This window comes from Salvelinus sp. IW2-2015, linkage group LG31 (assembly GCF_002910315.2).
Source record: "Salvelinus sp. IW2-2015 linkage group LG31, ASM291031v2, whole genome shotgun sequence".
Lineage (NCBI taxonomy): Eukaryota > Metazoa > Chordata > Actinopteri > Salmoniformes > Salmonidae > Salvelinus > Salvelinus sp. IW2-2015.
Window position 1 is genome coordinate 11,643,879 of NC_036870.1, and position 21,492 is coordinate 11,665,370.

General features: G+C 45.0%; 1 protein-coding gene across 1 annotated transcript in view; it reads left to right on the forward strand.

Moving 5' to 3' along the window:
• LOC111956233 (pleckstrin homology domain-containing family O member 1-A-like) overlaps positions 1–18,363 on the forward strand; it is a 24,063-nt gene extending 5,700 nt beyond the window's left edge. The window contains exons 3-6 of the mRNA XM_023976690.2: positions 11,894–12,034; positions 13,990–14,094; positions 14,821–14,922; positions 15,073–18,363. Coding sequence (XP_023832458.1) covers positions 11,894–12,034; positions 13,990–14,094; positions 14,821–14,922; positions 15,073–16,383 — 1,659 coding nt within the window. The 3' untranslated portion in view covers positions 16,384–18,363. The remainder of the gene's footprint in view (positions 1–11,893; positions 12,035–13,989; positions 14,095–14,820; positions 14,923–15,072) is intronic.
• Positions 18,364–21,492: the final 3,129 nt, after the last annotated feature.

The following is a 21,492-nucleotide window of genomic DNA, read 5'->3' on the forward strand; positions in this document are numbered from 1 at the left end:
GTTTTGATAGACAGAATGGTTTGTTAGAAGTCGCGAATCAAGGCCATGGAAATGGTCACAATCTGATTGCATTTCCTTGGCCTGTTGAAAATAAATATGTCTCATTGTCAATCTAACACAATCACCATGCAAGCGCAGAAAGAATGATGTCTGATCAGATTACTTTCACTGACGCCACGTCCTCTTTCCTCCGCCATCATGCGGTGCTTCCATCTTACTTTTATAGTTTTCGTTTTTTCATTTGGCTGCCTTCAGGGGTCTAAGATCATGTAGATATTGCGGCGCTAGTTGTTTTCTTGTCGTTAGCTTTTCGGGGGGGGCGGAGGGTCGTTTGTGGGTTGCTGGGTTGGAGGTGTTGTACCTGTCAAGGTTGGGTGTTGTTCTGCATATGTGTATGGTTGTCTGTGTCCGGTGCGTGAGTCCGGCACGACGTTCGCTGCCCTTTTACTTGTGAGAGGTCTGGTGGGTTTTGTCCTTCAGTGCCTGTGCACGCTTTCGTTTCTGTCAAACTTTGTTGCTGTTGTTTAGCATAATTTCATTGAAATGACATGAGAACAACGTGGATTCAACCAGTGTGTACTACTATGGGCATTGGTGGCAGATGGTGACTCAGTAATAATCGTGGGCAGATTTAAACACTGCCCATTACAATACAACAGGTTTTTGGCCATGGCATAGAAAGATAACTATCTGTTTTGACCGAAGTAATGGCTTATGTCTAAGTGCTTTAAACCATGAAAGGTTCCAGTGAACAGCCTCATTATCAGTACAAGTTTCGAGATCAAATGGCCTCTGGTGTTAAACTTGAGATGTAGCGAATTCACACCCCTTTTCGTTCTGGTGGAAAGCCACTGAACCATCATTTCTGGGGAGTAGCGCTGGTAATTTTTGTTGTTGATAATGACCCAACATAGGGCATGGACATCAGCCATCCATCTCTGTATTCTCTAGTCTTTTCTGTCTTCTTTGTTTTTGAGGTCAGATTCTGGTTTGATATCACTGTTTCATACTCCCCCCCCCCCCCCCCCCCCCCAAGCAAGTAATCATGGAGGTAACGCTACTGACAGCTGAGAGGGCACAGGTCTTTCTGAAAGTGGAATAATGCCTTTAAATTATTCCTCTATGGGATTCTCAGAACAGCGAATTAAAGTTCCACATAAGGGTCTGCATTTCTCTATTGGTCTAATGAAAGACAAACATTTAAAGATAATAACTCCTAGACATGCACTTAGTTCAGTTCAGGTTCAGTTAAGGCTAACCTTGTTCGTAAAATGTGTATCTGGTTCAGTTGTGGATGTAGGTGTCACGCTTGCTAATGAAACAAACAAGCCAATGACAACATTGCAGGTCTCTGACGATTCAGTCACATGCAATGCCTCTCTTATCTTCAAGCCCAAAGGCCTGACTGAGTGCTCCGCTGTCCATTCCAGAACCCCGAATAAGACCGTGGACAAGGCTCCAGCAGGGTACCCACAGGCTTCCCTTGAAGGGAAGAGGCGGACTGAGGGCTCCATGCCAGTTTCCCTGATCATTTTAGAAACCAAAGGTTTAAAAGTTTTTTTTTTTCTTCTGTGAACCTACTCCCTTACAGCCTGCTGGGAAGCAACAAACACGTGTCAGAATCTCATAAGACCGCAGCTGCGCCTCTCCGCTGTGCCTCTCGCTGTGCCTGAGGATCCCCAAGCGCCCCATGCCCCACCCTCAAACCCTACCCTATACACACAGACACAGAAACACACACACACGCTGAAGCTGAGGTTCATTTGCTGTGTAATGCATCACCATCCTCACCTGTGGTACGGGACGCATCAATTCAGTGTAGTTAACGTCTCTCTCTTTTTTATTCTCTTTATCGTGTCTCACACATGCTCCTAATTTCTTGGAGTTTTAGCTCTGTTATGTAATGCATCGATGACTCCTTTTACACTTAATACAATTTATTTTTGATAAGGAGATATTTTTAAATTAGGGTAATTGGTAAGTGGCATGCTAGCTATTTGTCAGGTGAAGGTGACTGCTCCCTCAGTGCTGTTTGACCTGCGTGTCATGTGCTCCGCTGCAACTTCTTAACCACCATTAATGGTGGTGCATTATTCAAATGTGAACTTTGAAAAGACAACAGCCTGTTCATGAAGTAGGCCAGAAGGCAAAGATGAACACTAAGGCTTTTGTATCTCTGAACACTCAGCGTAACTACAAGCTGTACGGCCCTCTTTGGGCCCGGAATAATCTTTTCATTTTCCTATAGAGTGCCCTCTTTGAGTTTGATTTAATGGCTTATCGACTTTGAGTGCCACCATTTTGTTAGCGAAGTTACAGCAAAATTACACTTTTGAACCACAATCACTGAATTAATTGCCTCAATCATTTCTATTATCACAGATGAAGGACACTCATACTGTGAGTTCACTCCAACACGTTATACCTGTATTTTCAAAGCAGGTCTGGTGTTGAATCAACATAATCAAGCGTCAACAAAAATACAACTTGCTTGTATTTGCTTAAATGTGTTAAAAACACTTGCGTTAAAACGTGACCAGCATTGTAGTTGAACTTTAATCTGCAATTGATTGAATTGTGGCATGAGTGTGTGTGCAAGCTGGCCAATTGCTGCTGCCTCATAAGATTAGCTACATAAGCTCGGGGAAGCAAGAGTAAGCAGGTATACTGTTCTATTACCTCGAGCATCTTCACACGGGGCACCGGTTCGATGTGTCAGAGATTCTCATAAGAGGATTTGCAGCCATGCAACTGGGAGTCTGAGACGTCACCTGCTGGTACATTACTCTGTACTTCCCCAGATTAAAACTTACTTCATCATTTGACCACTAATACAAACATGTATCTATCTGTTCTCTTGTCAATTTTTTCAATGTTGATTGTGGGGTGATACTGTATTTAGAGGAAAGTTCACAGAGAGAACTAAAGCGTAAGCTGGGATGAAGGAGGACATATAGTCTGGAGGTCAGCAACTCTACGCGAGACCGACCCCGGCACAGAACACAAATATACACTACCGGTTAAAAATTTTAGAAACACCTACTCTTCAAGGTTTTTCTTTCTTTTTTTACATTGTAGAATAATAATGAAGACATCAAAAACTATGAAATAACACATATGGAATCATGTAGTAACCAAAAAAGTGTTAAACAAATCAAAATGTATTTTATATTGTAACGACGTTCCTCCTCCTCTTCATCCGAAGAGGAGGAGCAGGGATTAAACCAAGGCGCAGCGTAGTGAAATACATGAATGAATTTATTGAACAAGAACAAAACGAACTATCTTTGACACACTAAACAAAAATAATAACAAACCGAAATGTACGACAGACTTGGACGCAGGGCGAACCTTTACATGAAACAACGAAGAAGAACGAACGAACAAGTACTTACTACAAACAAAACGACGAACGAAACGAAACCAGTCCCCGTATGTCAACATGACACAGAACAAGGAGACAACACCCACCAACAAACACTGTGAAACTACCTACCTAAATGATTCTCAATCCAAGAGGAGATAAAACCCCTGCCTCTTAATTGAGAACCATATTAGGTACCCATTCACCAACATAGAAACAGAAAACATACGACTGGCCCACCCAAAACTCCGTCCCTGACCAACTACACAACAAACTAACAGAAACAGTCAGGAACGTGACATAAACCCCCCCCTCAAGGTGCGTACTCCGAACGCACCACCAAAGTCTAGGGGAGGGTCCTGGTGGGCATCTGACCACGGTGGTGCTCAGGCTCTGGGCGAGGTCCCCACCCCACCATACGTCAATCCAAGCTACGTACGTCTCCCCTTAGAATGACCACCTCTCTATTTCCCCCACCTAATTTAAGGGGCAACACCAAGTCAGCAGGACAGCTCGGGACAAGGGTAGCTCAGCGCAGAGAGTAGCTCAGGACAGAGGGATACGCTCAGATAGAGAGGTAGCTCAGGATGACGAGGTAGCTCAGATAGAGAGGTAGCTCAGTGATCAGAGGGCAGCTCCGGACAGAGAGACAGTTCCTGGATGAATGACGGCCTCCGGACGCTCATGGCAGGCTGACGGCTCTGGACGCTCATGGCAGGCTGACGGCTCTGGATGCTCATGGCAGGCTGACGGCTCTGGACGCTCAGGGCAGGCTGACGCTTCTAGACGCTCATGGCTCGCTGACGGCTCTGACTGCTCATGGCTCGCTGCGGTTCTGGCTGCTCAATGGCTCACTAACGGCTCTGGACGCTCATGCTCACTGGCGGCTCTGGCAGATCCTGTCTGGCTGGCGGCCTGGCAGATCCTGTCTGGTTGGTGGCTCTGACAGATCCTGTCTGGTTGGCCGGCTCTGGCAGATCTGTCTGGTTGGCGGCTCTGGCAGATCCTGTCTGGTTGGCGGCTCTGGCAGATCCTGTCTGGTTGGCGGCTCTGGAGATCCTGTCTGGTTGGCGGCTCTGGCAGATCGTCTGGTTCCTCTGGTTGTTGGTTTGGCGGCTCTGGCAGATCCTGTCTGGTTGGCGGCTCTGGCAGATCCTGTCTGGTTGGCGGCTCTGGCAGATCCTGACTGACGAACGGCTCTAGCGGCTTCCTGACTGACGAACGGCTCTGACGGCTCGGGACAGACGGCGGCTCTAATGGCTCGGGACAGACGGATGGCTCAGACCGGCACTGGGCAGACAGATGGCAGATGGCCGCTGGGGAGACGGATGGCTCAGACGGCGCTGGGGAGACGGATGGCTAGAATGGCGCTGGGAGACGGATGCTCAGATGGCGCTGGGGAGACGGATGGCTCAGATGGCGCTATGGAAGACGGATGGCTCAGATGGCGCTGGGGAGACGGATGGCTCAGATGGCGCTGGGGAGACGGATGGCCTCTGGCCGGATAAGGCGCACTGTAGGCCTGGTGCGTGTGCCGGAACTGGAGGCACCGGACTGGAACACGCACTTCAGGCTAGTGCGGGGAGCAGGGACAGGGCACACTGACCCTCTCAAAGCGCACTAAAGGCCTGGTGCGTGGTACCGGCACTGGTGGCACCGGGCTGAGGGCACGCACATCAGGACGAGTACGGGGAGAAGGAACAGTGCGACAGGGCTCTGGAGACGCAACAGGAGGCTTAGTGCGTGTTGTCGGAACTGAAGGCACCGAACTGGAATACAACTCCATATGAAGATGCGTGGAGGAGGAACAGGGCTCTGGAAACGCACTGGAAGCCTGGTGCGTGGTGTAGGCACTGGTGGTACTGGGCTTGGGGCGGGAAGGTGGCCCGGAAATACCGGACCGTGCAGGCGTACTGGCTCCCTTGAGCATTGAGCCTGCCCAACCTTACCTGGTTGAATGCTCCCCGTCGCCCACCAGTGGCGGGGAGGTGGAATAACCCGCACCGGGCCTATGTAGGCGAACCGGGGACACCATGCGTAAGGCTGGTGCCTGTAAGCCGGCCCAGGAGACGTACTGGTGGCCAGATATGTAAGAGCCGGCTCATGGCACTTGGCTCAAATGCTCAATCTAGCCTACCAGTGCGGGGAAGGTGGGGAATAACCCCGCACCAAGCCTATGCACACGTACAGGAGACACCGTGCGCTCTACTGCGTAACACGGTGTCTGCCCGTACTCCCCGCTCTCCACGGTTAGCCTGGGAAGTGGGCGCAGGTCTCCTACCTGCCCTTGGCCCACTACCTCTTAGCCCCCCAAAGAAATGTTTGGGGTTTCTTCTCGGGCTTCCTTGCTAGCCGCGTACCTTCATAGCTTCGGTTCCTTTCTCCGGTAGCCTCTGCTCTCCTCAATGCCTCCAGCTGTTCCCATGGGAGGCGATCCCTTCCAGCCCGGATCTCCTCCCATGTGTTAGCAACCCTTTCCGTTTAATACGTCCTCCCAAGTCCACGAGTCCTGATTACTCGGCCGCCGCTGCTCGAACTTACGCTGCTTGGTTCTGTTGTGGTGGGTGGTTCTGTAACGACGTTCCTCCTCTCTTTCATCCGAAGAGGAGGAGCAGGGATTAAACCAAGGCGCAGCGTAGTGAAATGACATGATGAATTTATTGAACAAGAAACAAACGAACTATACTTTACAACTAAACAAAATAACAACCGAATGTAGACAGACTTGGACCACGAACTTACATGAAACAAGAAGAACGAACGAACAGTACTTACTACAAACAAAACGACGAACGAACGACAGTCCCGTATGGTGCAAACATAGACACAGACACAGGAGACAACCACCCACCAACAAACACTGTGAAATAACCTACGCTTAATATGATTCTCAATCAGAGGAGATTGAAAACCACCTGCCTCTAATTGAGAACCATATTAGGTACCCATTCACCAACAAGAAAACAGAAAACATAGACTGCCCACCCAAACTCACGTCCTGACCAACTAACACATACAAAACTAACAGAAAAACAGGTCAGGAACGTGACATATATTTGAGATTCTTCAAATAGCCACCTGTTGCATTGATGACAGCTTTGCACACTCTTGGCATTCTCTCAACCAGCTTCATGAGGTAGACCTGGAATGAATTTCAATTAACAGGTGTGCATTCTTAAAAGTTAATTTGTGGAATTTCTTTCCTTCTTAAGCATTTTAGCCAATCAGTTGTGTTGTGACAAGGTAGGAGTGATATACAGAAGATAGCCCTATTTGGTGAAAGACCAAGTCCATATGGCAAGACAGCTCAAATAACCAAAGAGAAACGACAGTCCATCATTACTTTAAGACATGAGGGTCAGTCAATAGGAACATTTAAAAAACTTTGAAAGTTTCTTCAAGTGCAGTCGCAAAAACCATCAAGCATTATGATGACACTGGCTCTCATGAGGACTGCCACAGAAATGGAAGACCTAGAGTTACCTCTTGTGCAAAGATAAGTTCATTAGAGTTACCAGCCTCAGAAATTTCAGCCCAAATAAATGCTTCACAGAGTTGAAGTAACAGACATCTCAACATCAACTGTTCAGAGGAGACTGTGAATCAGGCCTTCAAGGTCGAATTGCTGCAAAGAAACCACTACTAAAGGACACCAATAAGAAGCAGAGACTTGCTTGGGCCAAGAAACACGAGCAATGGACATTAGACCGGTGGAAATTTGTCCTTTGGTCTGGAGTCCAAATTGGACATTTTTGGTTCCAACCGCCGTGTCTTTGTGAGATGCGGTGTGGGTGAACGGATGATCTCCGCATGTGTATTTCCCACCGTAAAGCTTGGAGGAGGAGGTGTTATGGTATGGGGGTGCTTTGCTGGTGACACTATCTGTGATTTATTTAGAATTCTTACCAGCATGTTTACCACGATATTCTGCAGCAATACGCCATCCCATCTGGTTTGGGCTTAGTGGGACTATCATTTGTTTTTCAGCAGGACAATGACCCAACACACCTCCAGGCTGTGTAAGGGCTATTTTACCAAGAAGGAGAGTGATTGAGTGCTGCATCAGATGACCTGGCCTCCACAATCCCTCAACCAAATGAGATGGTTTGGGATGAGTCGGACCGCAAAGTGAAGGAAAAGCAGCCAACAATACTCTGCACATGTGGGAACTCCTTCAAGACTGTTGGAAAAGCATCCAGGTGAAGCTGGTTGAAGAAATGCCAAGAGTGTGCAAAGCTGTCATCAAGACAAAGGGTGGCTATTTGAAGATTCTCAAATATAAAATATATATAGATTTGTTTAACACTTTTTTGGTTACTACATGATTCCATATGTGTTATTTCATAGTTGTGATGTCTTCACTATTATTCTACAATGTAGAAAATAGTAAAAATAAAGAAAAAACTCTTGAATGAGTAGGTGTTCTAAAACTTTTGACCGGTAGTGTATATTGAGTTGTACAAAACATTAGGAACACGAAATGACAGACTGACCAGGTGAATCCAGGTGAAAGCATTATCCTTTATTGATGTCACTTGTTAAATCCACTTCAACAGTGTAGATGAAGGGGAGGAGACAGGATAAAGAAGGATTTTTAAGCCTTGAGACAATTGAGACATGGATTGTGTATGTGTGCCATTCGGAGGGTGAATGGGCAAGACAAAATATTTAAGTGCTTTTGAATGGGGTATGGTAGTAGGTGCCAGGCACACCGGTTTGTGTATGTCAATAACTGGGTTTTTCACACTCAACGGTTTTCCGTGTGTATCAAGAATGGTCTACCACCCAAAGGACATCCAGCCAACTTGACACAACTTTAGGAAGCATTGGAGTCAACATGGGCCAGCATCCCTGTGGAARGCTTTCGACACCTTGTAGAGTCCATGCCCCCAATGAATTGAGGCTGTTCTGAGGGCAAAAGGGGGTGCAACTCAATATTAGGAAGGTGTTTCTAAGGTTTTGTACACTTAGTGTATTTTAAGACTATTGAATTTCATCACCTCCCTGTTACTTTGCAGTGTCAGGGGAAACTACTRAGGGAACAGCTCCAGTATTTTTGTGTTGAACATTTCAAGATATCATTAAAGGTTTCATCATCTCAAAGAGCCTGTTAACTGCGGTGTATCTTTAATATTATGCCCACTCAGCTACTGCTCAACGCAGGAGTTTGAATAATTTTGATCATCTTCCCATAATAGGCTGCAGAACCATAGCTCGGAGAGCCTCAATTGGCCAGACGGACATGCTGCTATAAGAACGTGTATTACACAGCACAGGAACTGCATAGATGCGTGTGTTACAGAGAGGTCTGTTCGTCCATAGAAGGCTGCTGTTGTGTGTGAAGTGTACAGTAGCGTATGCTGTCATAGTTGAGAATAAGATGTGTGTCTGTGTGCTGTGAGAGCAGGTTAAGGAGGTGCCTGTTCTCTGCTCCGACGATATCAACCCTGCGCATCGCTCTGTTCTTATCTTACAGCTGTGCTATTGGCTGCAGGTTACGCACATCATACACCTTTCATAAGAGCACTCTCTGTTCTCTTCTGTAGTCTTGGCACGTGCAGACAGAGAGATGCTCCTGTAGAATGCTCAAAGTGCTTCCACTCGAGCACTCAATCTATGATCTCTGTGAATAATTGATGGGATTTCCGTCTATGTTTATATACTGTATATATAGAGTTATGGTTTTCAGTGGTGACTTGCACGGCATATGAAAGAGGACACAAACAAAACAGGATTTTGTGAGAGAGAGTGAGGGAAGCTTGTARTCATCGGATACCAAGGGGTACCTGAGGTAAGATTTTAGGCCATGCATTGAAGAAATGTGGTGACATAGTTGGACAAGTGTTTTGTAGTTGGTCAAGATCTTTGTGATTGACGTAGCTTACAGATACTGCAATGTGATTGGCTCAACATCTGTGACAGAAGGCGAATGTGTGACCAAGTTTAGTGGTTGAGAGAGAATCCCTCTGACTGGGGGAGCTTAGCATGACATTGGACTAACACACCTCTGAAATTGGTCAAGGACCAGACAAGTGTTGTTACTGGTCCGACGGATCAATGTGATCAGTGGAMAACTGGGTTATTGGTGGAAACCCGTATGTAATTGGAAATAGTGCAAGATGACTGGTCATCAAGCATATCATATGGTCAATGTAACAAAGCTATATGATTGGTGCAGGGAGGCCATGGTGGTTTAGCTTTCCATACTTGTTACACTAGTTATTTCAGGAAAGCCTCCTGGCCAGTTCTGAGAATATTATATACGTATATGTAGTATTACATTATAAATAAACCAGCCTCTTTCAACTCCCCAGCTCTAAACTGCATTACATTTTCCAGAGTGATTGAAAAGATGCTTTTAATCCCTTTCTCCTTTTAATTCCAACCTGGTTTATATAAAATCCTCTCGGGCTTGATTACAGGATATTACAGGCATGTCCACCAGATTTTGGAGTGTGACCAAAGGGACATCGCCTTTCCATTCGCTCTAGGGTTTCCCCTGCATTCTACTGTTGGATGGGCTGCGGCCGGCTAGTATACACTTTCTGTATCTTTGCGTTTCAGGGCTGTATGTTACTGGGTTATTCTCAGTGGTTCAGTGCAGCATTTAACCCCAACTGACACCTCCAACTCTGCTTTTCCATATAGGGAGCAGGAGAAGCGCAGGAGCTGTCTCTTATACACATCTAGATGTGTATAAGAGACAGCACACACACACACACACACACACACACACACACACACACACAGCTCATGCTTATCTTCTACATTTTAAATGCAGTTTGGGTGGCTAATGAAGAGGTAGCAGCATGTGGGTGGGACACAGTTTGGATTTATGTTTTGTCAGGAAGAAATTGGACTACACTTTGATGTATGTATTGTGCTCATACAGTATACTGTATATCGCTAGGCATAATAGAGTTCCTCAATGAAATTAAAGACAAATATGGCCAAATGTAGCCCTAACAAGTGCATTTCAGGCTGCTAGTGGTTTAATAGTGGTTGATACTAGGCTGCGACACATTATGTAATGATACCGTATGTGGTTGTTTCTTTGATCACAGAAGCTCTCAGTTGCTCCGTGTCTCGTTCGAACGTTGGCAGATTCCTCTGATGCAGGGCTCTGTTGCTGTGGAAAATCTCTATGCATCAAGATGAAAGTGGAACACCCCTGCCCCTTCCAAAAACACACTCACATCCACCCACACACATCATTGCTATGTGTTCCAATGACGTTCAACCTTTATTTCTCTGCGTCTCCTTTAGTTCTCACAAGAGGCCTACACACAGGCTTGTACCCATGTCAATAACCAACCCCCAACACCACCAAACACACACACACACCTGCCTTGACCCCCATTGAGCCCGTTGGTGTGTAGAATCTAATGGGGCTCTCTGGGAGACGGTCCCGTGTGGCTCAGTGGTAGAGCATGGCGCTTGCAACGCCAGGGTTGTGGGTTCATTCCCCACGGGGGGACCAGGATGAATATGTATGAACTTTCCAATTTTGTAAGTCGCTCTGGATAAGAGCGTCTGCTAAATGACTTAAAATGTAAAATGTAAAAAAAATGGGAGGTCCCACCACCCCTGGGGTTGTATGTAATCACCTGTCAGTCAGGCTCAGTGCAGGGGTCGATGTCTCTGCCACCAGCGCTGTTGATTACAATTGATCTGTGTTTAAACAGACACTTTCCTGCGGGGCCACGAGACCAATAATGGGAGGCAGGGGAGTAACACAGGAACACCCGCTCCAAGACTACATTTTTCTACCAATTTGTCTGGCTATTGCTTTTTGACGGTATTGGGAAGCAGGTTTTGAAAATAAACACATTTTTCAATGCTCTGTGTAAAAGTATGATCATAACATGGTGACATTATGATGTCAGGCCTGTAATGGATTTTTTTATATAGACATTTGGACTTAAAAAGACCTGTGTTACASCTACAGACAGCTTCTGTATATGCATTTAAGGCCTGATATTTCAGAACCTGTCATTTGAAACCTCAATAATGTAATGGATGATACGAATGTGAGAAGTGGCTGATTTTTACCCAGGCACCGTGGTGTGTCTCTGTGCTGTTGAAAGCTGCTGGATAACAGAGAGTGGCAATTAAGCAATAAGGCATGGGGGGAGGTGTGGTATATGGCCAATATACCACAGCTAAGGGCTGTTCTTAGGTACGACGCATCGCGGAAGTGCTTTATTGTTATTATAAACTGGTTACCAACGTAGTTAGAGCAGTAAAAATATACGATCTTATATACCACGGCTGTCAGCCAATCAGCATTCAGGGCTGGAACCACCCAGTTTATAATTAGTATTTTCCCTTGGGTTAAACTCAAGATGACCTGCTGTAATGCACAGTAGGTTGTTCTGTGTGTGTGTGTGTGCATATGTGTGCATTATTGTAGTAGACAGATGTTTTAAGGTTCGAAACAAATTGACAAAGCTAATTTGCCAGTGCCATCTTGCACATCTGTATAGACATGAGTTGTAACTACTTCCTGTTTTGTCTGTGTGTTTCCAGGTGAAGGATGAGAGGAAGGTCCAGGAGTTGTTTGACCTGGCTGACTACGAACGCTCTGAGGAGCTGCGCAAGGCCAAGAGTCGCAGTAAGAAGAACCACAGCAGGTTCACCCTGCTTCGCTGCAAGCAGCCTGGGAATATGGTGGGTCCTTCTGCCCAGGGAGAGTGAAGGAGTCAGGCAGGGAGGCTGCGCAGGGCCTGGGGTGCGAAGGCCTCAGTAAGAAGCCCTTACTGCAGGTGTCAATTTTAGCTGAAAATGCACTTAGAAGTTTTATTTAGCTGAAAACTGAAATTTGAGCACAGTTTATCCTCAGACATATTTTGTGGTTTTCTGTGAAGAGAGAGTATGATATATAGAGTACACATTCAAATCAAATCAATCAAYTTGTATTTGTCACATGCTTCCTATACAGCAGGTGTAGACTAACAGTGAAATGCTTACTTACTTCCAACAATGCAGAGTTAAAGATAACGGAGTGGCTACAGACACCGAGATTTTGTATCTCCATAGAGATAAATAGTAATGGCGTATTTTTTTAGGAACTATCTCTGCCATGGTTCGTTGGACAAAGCCTATGGGGAAATGAATAGCGTTTTGGGATAAACGCCAAAAATAAGGACGTAAAGGCTTCATAATTCATAAAGGTCACGTTAACATGACATATTATCTCATAGAAACAAAACGTATAACGTATCTCCTAAGCCTGTGTTAACCTCAGACCTTGTTTTCTGCTGTATCTACTCCGCTACCTACGTAGCTGCTGTGCTGACTGCTTCGCTGCCGGTCCCCCTCCTTGATGATCGCCTTTGTCCGGTAGCTGGTGTAGCCTACAAACTTCATGTTGTACACAAAACTGGTCGCACTATTGTATTCCCTCAGTCGGCTATTAAGCATAAGTGCAATTACCTACAAATGTCATGTTGTGCACCAAACTGTTCAAACTACTGCATTTCATGCCTCAGTAAGCATAAGCGGGATTTCATGTTCTTTTTTGAGGGGAGTAGGCTACATGTAGCTATTTACATGTTTACACAAATACATTATCGACATGTACAAACTTTGTTGTCGGTATTGGTGTCAACGGTACAGGCTGGTGGCAGTGGTGTAATGGTGTGGTGAATGTTTTCCTGGCACACGTTAGGTCCCTTGATACCAATTGAGCAACGTTTCCATGCCCTGAAGAATTTCGGCTGTTCTGGAGTCTGACCCGGTACTAGATAGTTGTACCTAATAAATTGGCCACTGAGTGTATGTGTTGAAAGTGTGTGTGTGTGTGTGTGTGTGTGTGTATGTGTGTGTTGAGGTGTCAGTGTGTGGGTAGAGTCCAGTGTGTGTGCATAGTCCGTTCAAGAGAGGTGCAAAGAATTTGTCTAGCTGATGGCATTTCTTCAATTTTCTCTCTGGGAGATGATATGGTTGTGTTGCCTCATTGGATTGAACATTAACACACCCCCACCACAGACCGGGATTGGTGGATTTCTCCAGAAAGACATAATCCACAGAATCCCATTACCACTCAAGAGGCATTCTCTATAACGGCCAAATCCTATAGAGATTCCACCCACAGTTGTCARTTCTGACCCACTGCAYTTCCTTTCGATCTCGGCACCAGCTGCTGGTTCATTTTACTTCATTGTTCTCTGTCTTAGTGTGATATTCTGTAACTACGTTTCAGGAATGGAAGGGGGAAGTGTGTGTTTGAGAGAAGATTTTAATTATATACAAGAAGATGTAACTGGATTAAAGGCAGATGCTCAATTTACCTATTTGTGTCAAGCTTTGCAGAGATTCTTCCTCCAGTTTACAGCTTAGACCCTGCTTTAGATAAGAACCATCTTTAACATTTAGTGAGACGCAATCTCCTTTTCAAGGCGATTTAGGCAAAGCCGCCCCATTAAGCTTTCTGTCCCCCTTTCCATCTCCCACACACTGGCTACGTTCCCACTCTCCCTCCAGCCAATGCTTCCACTCATTTATTGCTTTTAAATCCACGATGAGAGTGTGCAAGTGCACACTTACTGTAGGAAGAAGGGTGAATATTGGGCGAATCCCTTTCTCTTCTTTCAACCACTCAATCGATTCTGTCCTTTCCTCAGGTGCCCAATCTTGTGTTTTTGGCCGTTAGCCCCGAGGACAAGGAGTCGTGGGTCAACGCCCTCAATACAGCCATCATCAAAGCCAAGAACCGCATCTTTGACGAGGTAGGTCAGTCACTCTTCTCCTCCCCTCCTCTGTCCCTCTGTCCCTATGTCGCCAGCTCTCACTTCTCCCCAGCTTTCTACAGCTTCCCTTCTTTTTCTCTCTCATTAGCATGTCTCTCGTGCAACATTTATGATTTCYAATGAAACCACCGACACTCAAAACGCCCCCACGGCCAGCCTTAAAAAGTTTCCAGACAAATGTAGCCGTTGCAGTTGCTAAGCCCACTATGTAAAATTGGTGAATTTAGACAAAAGCGAAAGTAAGTGGCATCTCCCCAGGCGTGGATGAGAGATCAAAGTGTTTCCTCGCTGACTCARCCATCTCCGTCGGGAACAGTCCTCGTTAACACTCCGTCCCTGCCGACGCCCACCGGTTTTCCTCGTGCCTCTCGATCAAACAGTGTCTCCCTCCCCATTACACACTATAGGGTGAAAATCCGTGTTCCGTATTTAGTGATCGTCGAGAAYTGAGAATGAACTCTGCAGCCACKATAGTGTGAAGTACCTGCTTCCGCACAGCAGGTTGAATTCCAACACCCAACAATGTACTCTACTCTAATGCTCTCTACTGTTCTCTACATTACATCCTCAGCTCATGCTAAGGGGAAGTTACGTGTTGCTCCTATAACCTTATACTCTTTCATCCATTCCCAACTKTCCCTCCACAAATATYCATTTATGTTATTCTGAATGTAAAAAAACATCTYTTTCTGATTGTCTCCATAGGTCACAATTGAAGAGGACAGTGTCCTGGTGCACCCTACACGTGATCGTGCCAAGATTCCCCATGCACGGCGCTTGCCCACCCGGGGACACCTCATGGCTGTGGTGGGTGTTGCTACCTTGGCTAACACTGACATTTTAGTTCCAAGTCAATATTTTATTTGTGAAAGGCAAATAAGAAATTGTACTGTTTGTATTGTAAGGATTTATCCTGGTCTGTTTCATTGAATGCTAAACTCTCGTTGCTCTCCCTAGGCATCCACCTCCTCAGACGGAATGTTGACCCTTGACCTTGTCCACGAGGAAGATGACTCCACCCCAGATGATGAGGAAGAAGGCTTCTGGGAAAATAACTTCCGGGTTGACCTAGACAAACGGACCACAGGTCGTCAGCGTTCTGGCACAGATGTCTCCAAACTCTGTGTCACCACAAGGGACCCAAGGGTACCCAAGACGGGCAGCCTGCCTCGCGGGAGCGAGCTCTCCTGGGGCCGGGCGCACCATCTTGAGGCTCAATCCCACACCCCTCAACCAGGGAAGAGGTTCAGATCCCAGGGTAGGAGCCGCTGCGCCTCCATGGACGAGGTCCTTTCCTCACGGCCAGTCAGAGGTGTCCTTCGCCCTCGCCCCACAGATGAACCTGTCCAGCCTGTTGGACAACTGCAGAGTCTTATCGCCCAGAAAATGCAGAGGGCTCAGGAACTGCTGGAAGAAATGCGATTGGAGGAACTGCAACATGCAAAGGGCATTGACTCGCCCTATCTGAAGAGCATTGACTCGCCCCGCTTGCACCATCTGAGAGGGTCTGAGTCTCCTCACTCCAGGGCCTCAGGCTCACCTCGCAGTAAGAATAGTGACTCCCCACGTTTGAGGGTAAAAGACTCGCCTCGTTTGAAGGGGAAAGACTCACCTCGTATGAAGGGCAAGAAGTCCCGCTCAAAAGGTACAGACTCACTCCATTCAAAGAGTGATGACTCTCCTAATTTGAGGGGTAAGGACTCTCCCCGTCTCAGGGTTACTGACTCTCCCCGTCTCAGYGCTGCTGATTCTTCCCGTTTCATGGAAACACACTTGCCAAGTCTGAAGGGTTCTGACTCCCCACGTCTCAAGAACATTGGTTCACCCTTTTCAAAAAGTTTTGACTCATCTAGTCTGAAGGACTCTGTCTCGCCTCGCATCAAGGATACTGATTCTCCTGTTCTGAGGGGTAAGGACTCGCTAAATATAATTGGCAAGAATTCTCAGAGTCTGAAGAGTATCGGCTCAACTTGTCCGAAGGGTGCTGACTCGCCCTGTCTGAAGGGTGCTGACTCGCCCCGTCTGAAGGGTAATGACTCGCTCCATAGTAAGAGTGCACACTCACTTATCAGTGACTGTGATTTGGAGWGTAGACGGGCAGAGGCGGAGCGTCTTCTGCAGGAAGCRGTCTCCTCCTGGCGTCAGGCTAAGGAGGTGCTGGAGGAGGTGAAGGAGCTGCAGACGCAGTCACTAAACCGCCGCTCCGAAAAGAAAACAGTAGAGAGGCCCCCAACACCGCCCCAGGACTATAGGCTGGAGGACCAGTGACTCTGTCGCCAACACAGCTGAAAAGCATGCTGCCTTCTCTCCAAACAAAGACAATTAGAAAGAGCACTAGGGGCATGGAGTACCTTCAGTACATTTTCTGTCACGGTTTTGTTGTCATTACTTGCCAGTGTTGAAGCACAAAGCTTTTAGGGTCTACTGCTCATTCTACACTGTTTTATCTTGATCCTTGTTTCCATACCGTATACTAGTCAAATTAAGCTGAGCAAGTAATGACAGAATTATTTTATTAGCACTGCTGTTTCCTTGCTGGTYTGAATAGGTTAGATGGACCTTGACCCCATAATATGATTCTGGGCATTAGTTTTTGTTCCCTTTGTCAAAGGCTCTGTGGTCCACTCTGTGGATGGAGGGATGGGCGTCTGGGCTGTAGGAGCAGAGCAGAGCTTAATCCTGGTTTGTGGATGGGGGGTGACTCAGACTGAGAAGCATAAACAGGGCTGGGGGCGCCGTGCCTCGGTGACACTGACACGCCCAAGGAAAGTCATGCTGTTCATGTATTTACATTTATTATCCGCCAGAGGTCGATTAGGTTTCATTGCAAAATGCTTTGTACTGTAAATATAAGCATGAAATGCTTTTTTATAATGGACAAATGGAATGAGAATTTTTGCGTGGAAACATTGTCTGAGGAGCATTATTTCAGTCTGAAATGCATATATGGAGAAGATGCCTGGGATTTCTCTCTTTCGGTTAGCTTCAGTTATTGACAACTTGCAGTCAAGTCCAATGACCTTGAAGCATCAAGATTTTCCCCAGTCAGAAACCTAGTAATGTAGTTGTTGGTCTTCTCAGAGACCGAATACAAAGGCAATCTTTCTCTTACTGTGAGCCCGTTATGTCSTCTTTCCCTCTATGTCCTAAACTGAGCAATAATATTCCAGGGACAGATTCAAGATGCCTGTTAACATTATGCAATCAAACTGATTCATTTGACAAGTTGGATTCCTGACATGTTTAGCTAAAACTCACAGACCACTTTAATTGCAAGGATATCAAGTAACTAACTGCTTTGCTTTATTAAATGCACTTCTATTTTCGGGTCATGTAACATGGTCTCTTGCTTGTAATAGAATTCCTCTATTGTTTCGCTTAATTGGGGTTCTGTGGTCTACCAAAGACTGCATGTGAGTGATTCAGCGGAAGCGAGCAAGAGAACATGCTCATTAACTCTGATCAGCATCTGAGGAGAACTGCTATTATGGGATTATAATTGCAGGCGTCATGTTGYGTCTCTGTAGTGTTTGTTGCTCTTCTAATCAGGTGGAAAGATGATTTTAACAGTTCTTCTGTTTCTCTTCCAAAAGGTGCACAGGGTAATCTCACAACAAGAGGATCAATGATTTAATGAGAGAGAGAGATGATGAAAGCTTCTGAAAGGTTTTCAGAGCACAAAGATGGGAGCACAAAACATTTGGAGATTTAAAGATGGGTTAGTTGCACTGCACTATTTCATACCAAAATAGGGTGGAAATCAATGTTCTTAGTGGCATGTCCTGGTTAAGTCACATGGTCAGTATTTCCCGCCATGCCATTGGCTGACTGCCAAAATGTGACTCATAGGTCACTGAGTTGATATTAACATGCACAGTGCATCTAGGACAGGACAAACATCGCTCCATTACACCAGGCTCACCTCACATACGGTTACAATCACTCATGTGTGATTGCGGTTTATCAGTTTATTTGATTATGTGTACGTGTGTGTCCCTTCAGCAGCAATTATATGGCTTTGGTGCACATGACAACATGCAATACAGTAGGCCTAATGTTGATAACGAAAAAGATCTCCACCCCTGCTTTGTAATCTGAACTAAGCCAAAGACCAGCGTATAGCAACTCCGCCAGAAAGAGGTGAAAAGTGGTTCAAATGTCTCAAGCAATCTGCATAAATAGATTTTATTTACAGCAATTGAGAAATTACTAATGTATGCATAAGTTAAATAAATAATTTACACCGAATTCCCTTTGTCTTTCATCACTTCCCTTTTAACTACTGATTTGCGTCCCTAGGGGCAGAATTGCATTTTTATCATATTACCCATTAGGACTGAATTAAGTATTCAAATTTAATTATACATGATTACGAACGTGAAGCATGGCTCCATCTTTACTGCTGTGCATTCGCAACGAGGATTCAATTCATTTTGCACCCCATCCATTTTGTATTAGAGGAGTGTTACTGCATGTTCTTGCCAGTAGCCCTGTTTAAGCAGAGGGATTAACAGTTTAAAGGTTATATGGTTGACCAGATGTGACTGTGTAGAAGATTCCTATCACCTGATTCCTCTGTTAGAGGGGAGGGAGGGAGGGAGAGAGAGAGAGAGAGAGAGAGAGAGTAGAGGAGTATGGGTTGAGGGGGGAGGGGCTGCTCCGTGCTCCATTGTGACTCAATAGCCTTGCAGCATCTGGCTATGGCGTGGCCCCACTGAATCAAATGGATTAATAAGGACGCTCCAGTGATGGCATTAGTAATACTGGAGCCTGGAGCAAAAATGCTACTGCCTGGCCCCCGTTTTCAGCGGTTTCTTTTATAGGAGAGGACTTCATAATGATAAATATGACCCAAATACATGTGAGTGGATGTAAGATGACAACTACAGACAGGTAGTTACTGCACACTACTGTAACCAACAAGAGCGGGAATACTGAAGCACAACATCAGGTCATAGCATGTATAAAAGAACCCAATGACAACATTGGGATGCAGGAGAGAGAAAAATTATTRCCTCACTCACTGCTCCAKGTTGCCATGCTTGCCTCYYAMGAGGAGAACTTGTTCATTTGGAGGGTGGTTGCAACTTGCTCCTTGTCATGGCCCAGCGAGGGACGTTAGCAACAGCACAAAAAATGCATCATACTTATTACAACCACGGCACAACAAACCAACGGCACGTTCAGAAACTGTATAGGAGGAACCATGTCTCTGAAGCGAATGTGTCGTTCCTATGCAGATGAACGCACAGCGCACATGGTTGCTTAGAAAAGTAACATGACAACGAAAGGCTTTTAGGGACACAAGAGACTGAATATTTCAGAGGCAGTAACGTGGGACTGCGGCGATATGATAGCATGCTATCTCTGCTGTTATAAACCCCTTGATGTGGCTAAGCTATGGGAATGCTCAGCTGGCCGGTCCACTCACTTCAGACGGGCTGGGCATGTTCTCTTGTGCATTGGCTGACACTAGGCTAAAGGCATATTTCAATTTGATTATGTGTTTAACACTATTTTGGGGTTTATATGTTCATATCCTCATTTTGTGTTAAAAGGACTCTGGTCATGGTTTTTATATTTTTGGTGTTATAACGACACTAAATGGATTAAATATCCAACTCTCAGAGAGTTGCTTAAATGTAACTCAAATTGTCAATTGACTCTTTTCAGTGTCATTTTTAACCGACTCCCTTGCCATTTGACACTTTCCTGTGTTGTTTAAACATAACAATCAACTCCAGCAGAGTACATTTCTCTTTCAGTTTACTTCCTTTGAGTTARGAAGGTGTACAGCCTCATTCTATTTCTTAACGTGTCACATTATGGTGGTTTGCAATGTGATATTTACAGCAAGACATCCAGCCCTCACAACTTGCATTTAGAGTGGGGACTAATGCCAGTCAGCGTAGGGAAGAAAATACAGTACATGAAGACTACCTACATCATGTAAACTGGGACAACTATAAATCCAACCACTTACAGTGACTTCAGAAAGTATTCACACACCTAGACTTTTTCCAAATGTTGCTGTGTTACAAAGTGGGATTAAAAATTATGAAATATAATTTTTGGGGGGTTCAATGATCTACACAAAAATTATAGATWGTTTTTTAATCGAAAATAYAACACTAATTTATCTTCATTAGATAAGTATTCAACCCCCTGAGTCAATACATGTTGGAATCACCTTTCTGGGTAAGTCTCGAAGAGCTTTGCAAACCTGGATTGTACAATCTTTGCCCATTAATCAATGCTAGACAGCCATTCTCAAGTCTTGTCATAGATGTTCAAGCCGATTTAAGTCAAAACTGTAACTAGGCCACTCAGGAACATTCAATGTCATCTTGGTAAGCAATCCCAGTGTATATTTGGCCTTGTGTTTTAYGTTATTGTCTTGCTGAAAGGTGAATTTGTCTCCCAGTGTTTGTTGGAAAGCAGACAACCAGGATTTCCTCCAGGATTTTGCCTTTGCTTAGCTCTATTACATTTATTTTTATCCTTAAAAAAACTCCCAAGTCCTTGCTGATGACAAGCATACCCATAACATGTTGCAACCACCACTATTCTTGAAAATATGAAGAGTGGTACTCTGAAGAGTTATCTCCTCTCACAGCTATTAAACTCTGTAACTGTTTTAATGATGAAATCCCTGAGCGGTTTTCTTCCTCTCCGTCAACTGAGTAAGGAAGAACTCCTGTATCTATGAAGTGACTGGCTGTATTGATACACCATCCAAAGTSTAAAATTAATAACTGCACCATGCTCAAAGGGATATTCAATGTCTTCTTTTTTTACCATCAATCTAACAATAGGTGCCCTTCTTTGCGAACCATAGGAACGCCTCCCTGGACCTTGTGGTTGAATCAGTGCTTGAAATTCACTGCTGGACTTAGAAATCTTACAAGTGCGGGATACAGTGATGGTGTAGTCATTTAACAATCATGTTAAARACCATTATWGCYCACAGAGTGAGTCCATGCWACTTATTATGTAACTAGTTAAGCACATTTTTACTCCTGAAGTTACTTAGGCTTTCCATAACAAAATAATTGAATACTTAATGACTCAAGACATTACAGCTTACATTTTAAAATGAATTTGTAAGGATTTCTAAAAACAGAATTCCACTTTGACATTATGGGGTATTGTGTGTAGATTAGTGACACACAATCTCAATTGAATTCATTTTAAATTCTTTCAGGCTGTAACGCAACAAAATGTGGAAAAAGTGAAGGGGGGTGAATACTTTCTGAAGGCGCAGTACAGATTGGATTAGTATAGAAAACAATKAATGTACATGTGAAAACACAGATATTGGAACAAACCATTAAAAAAAATCCACTTTCAACAGAGCATGCTGGGAAATATGACAAA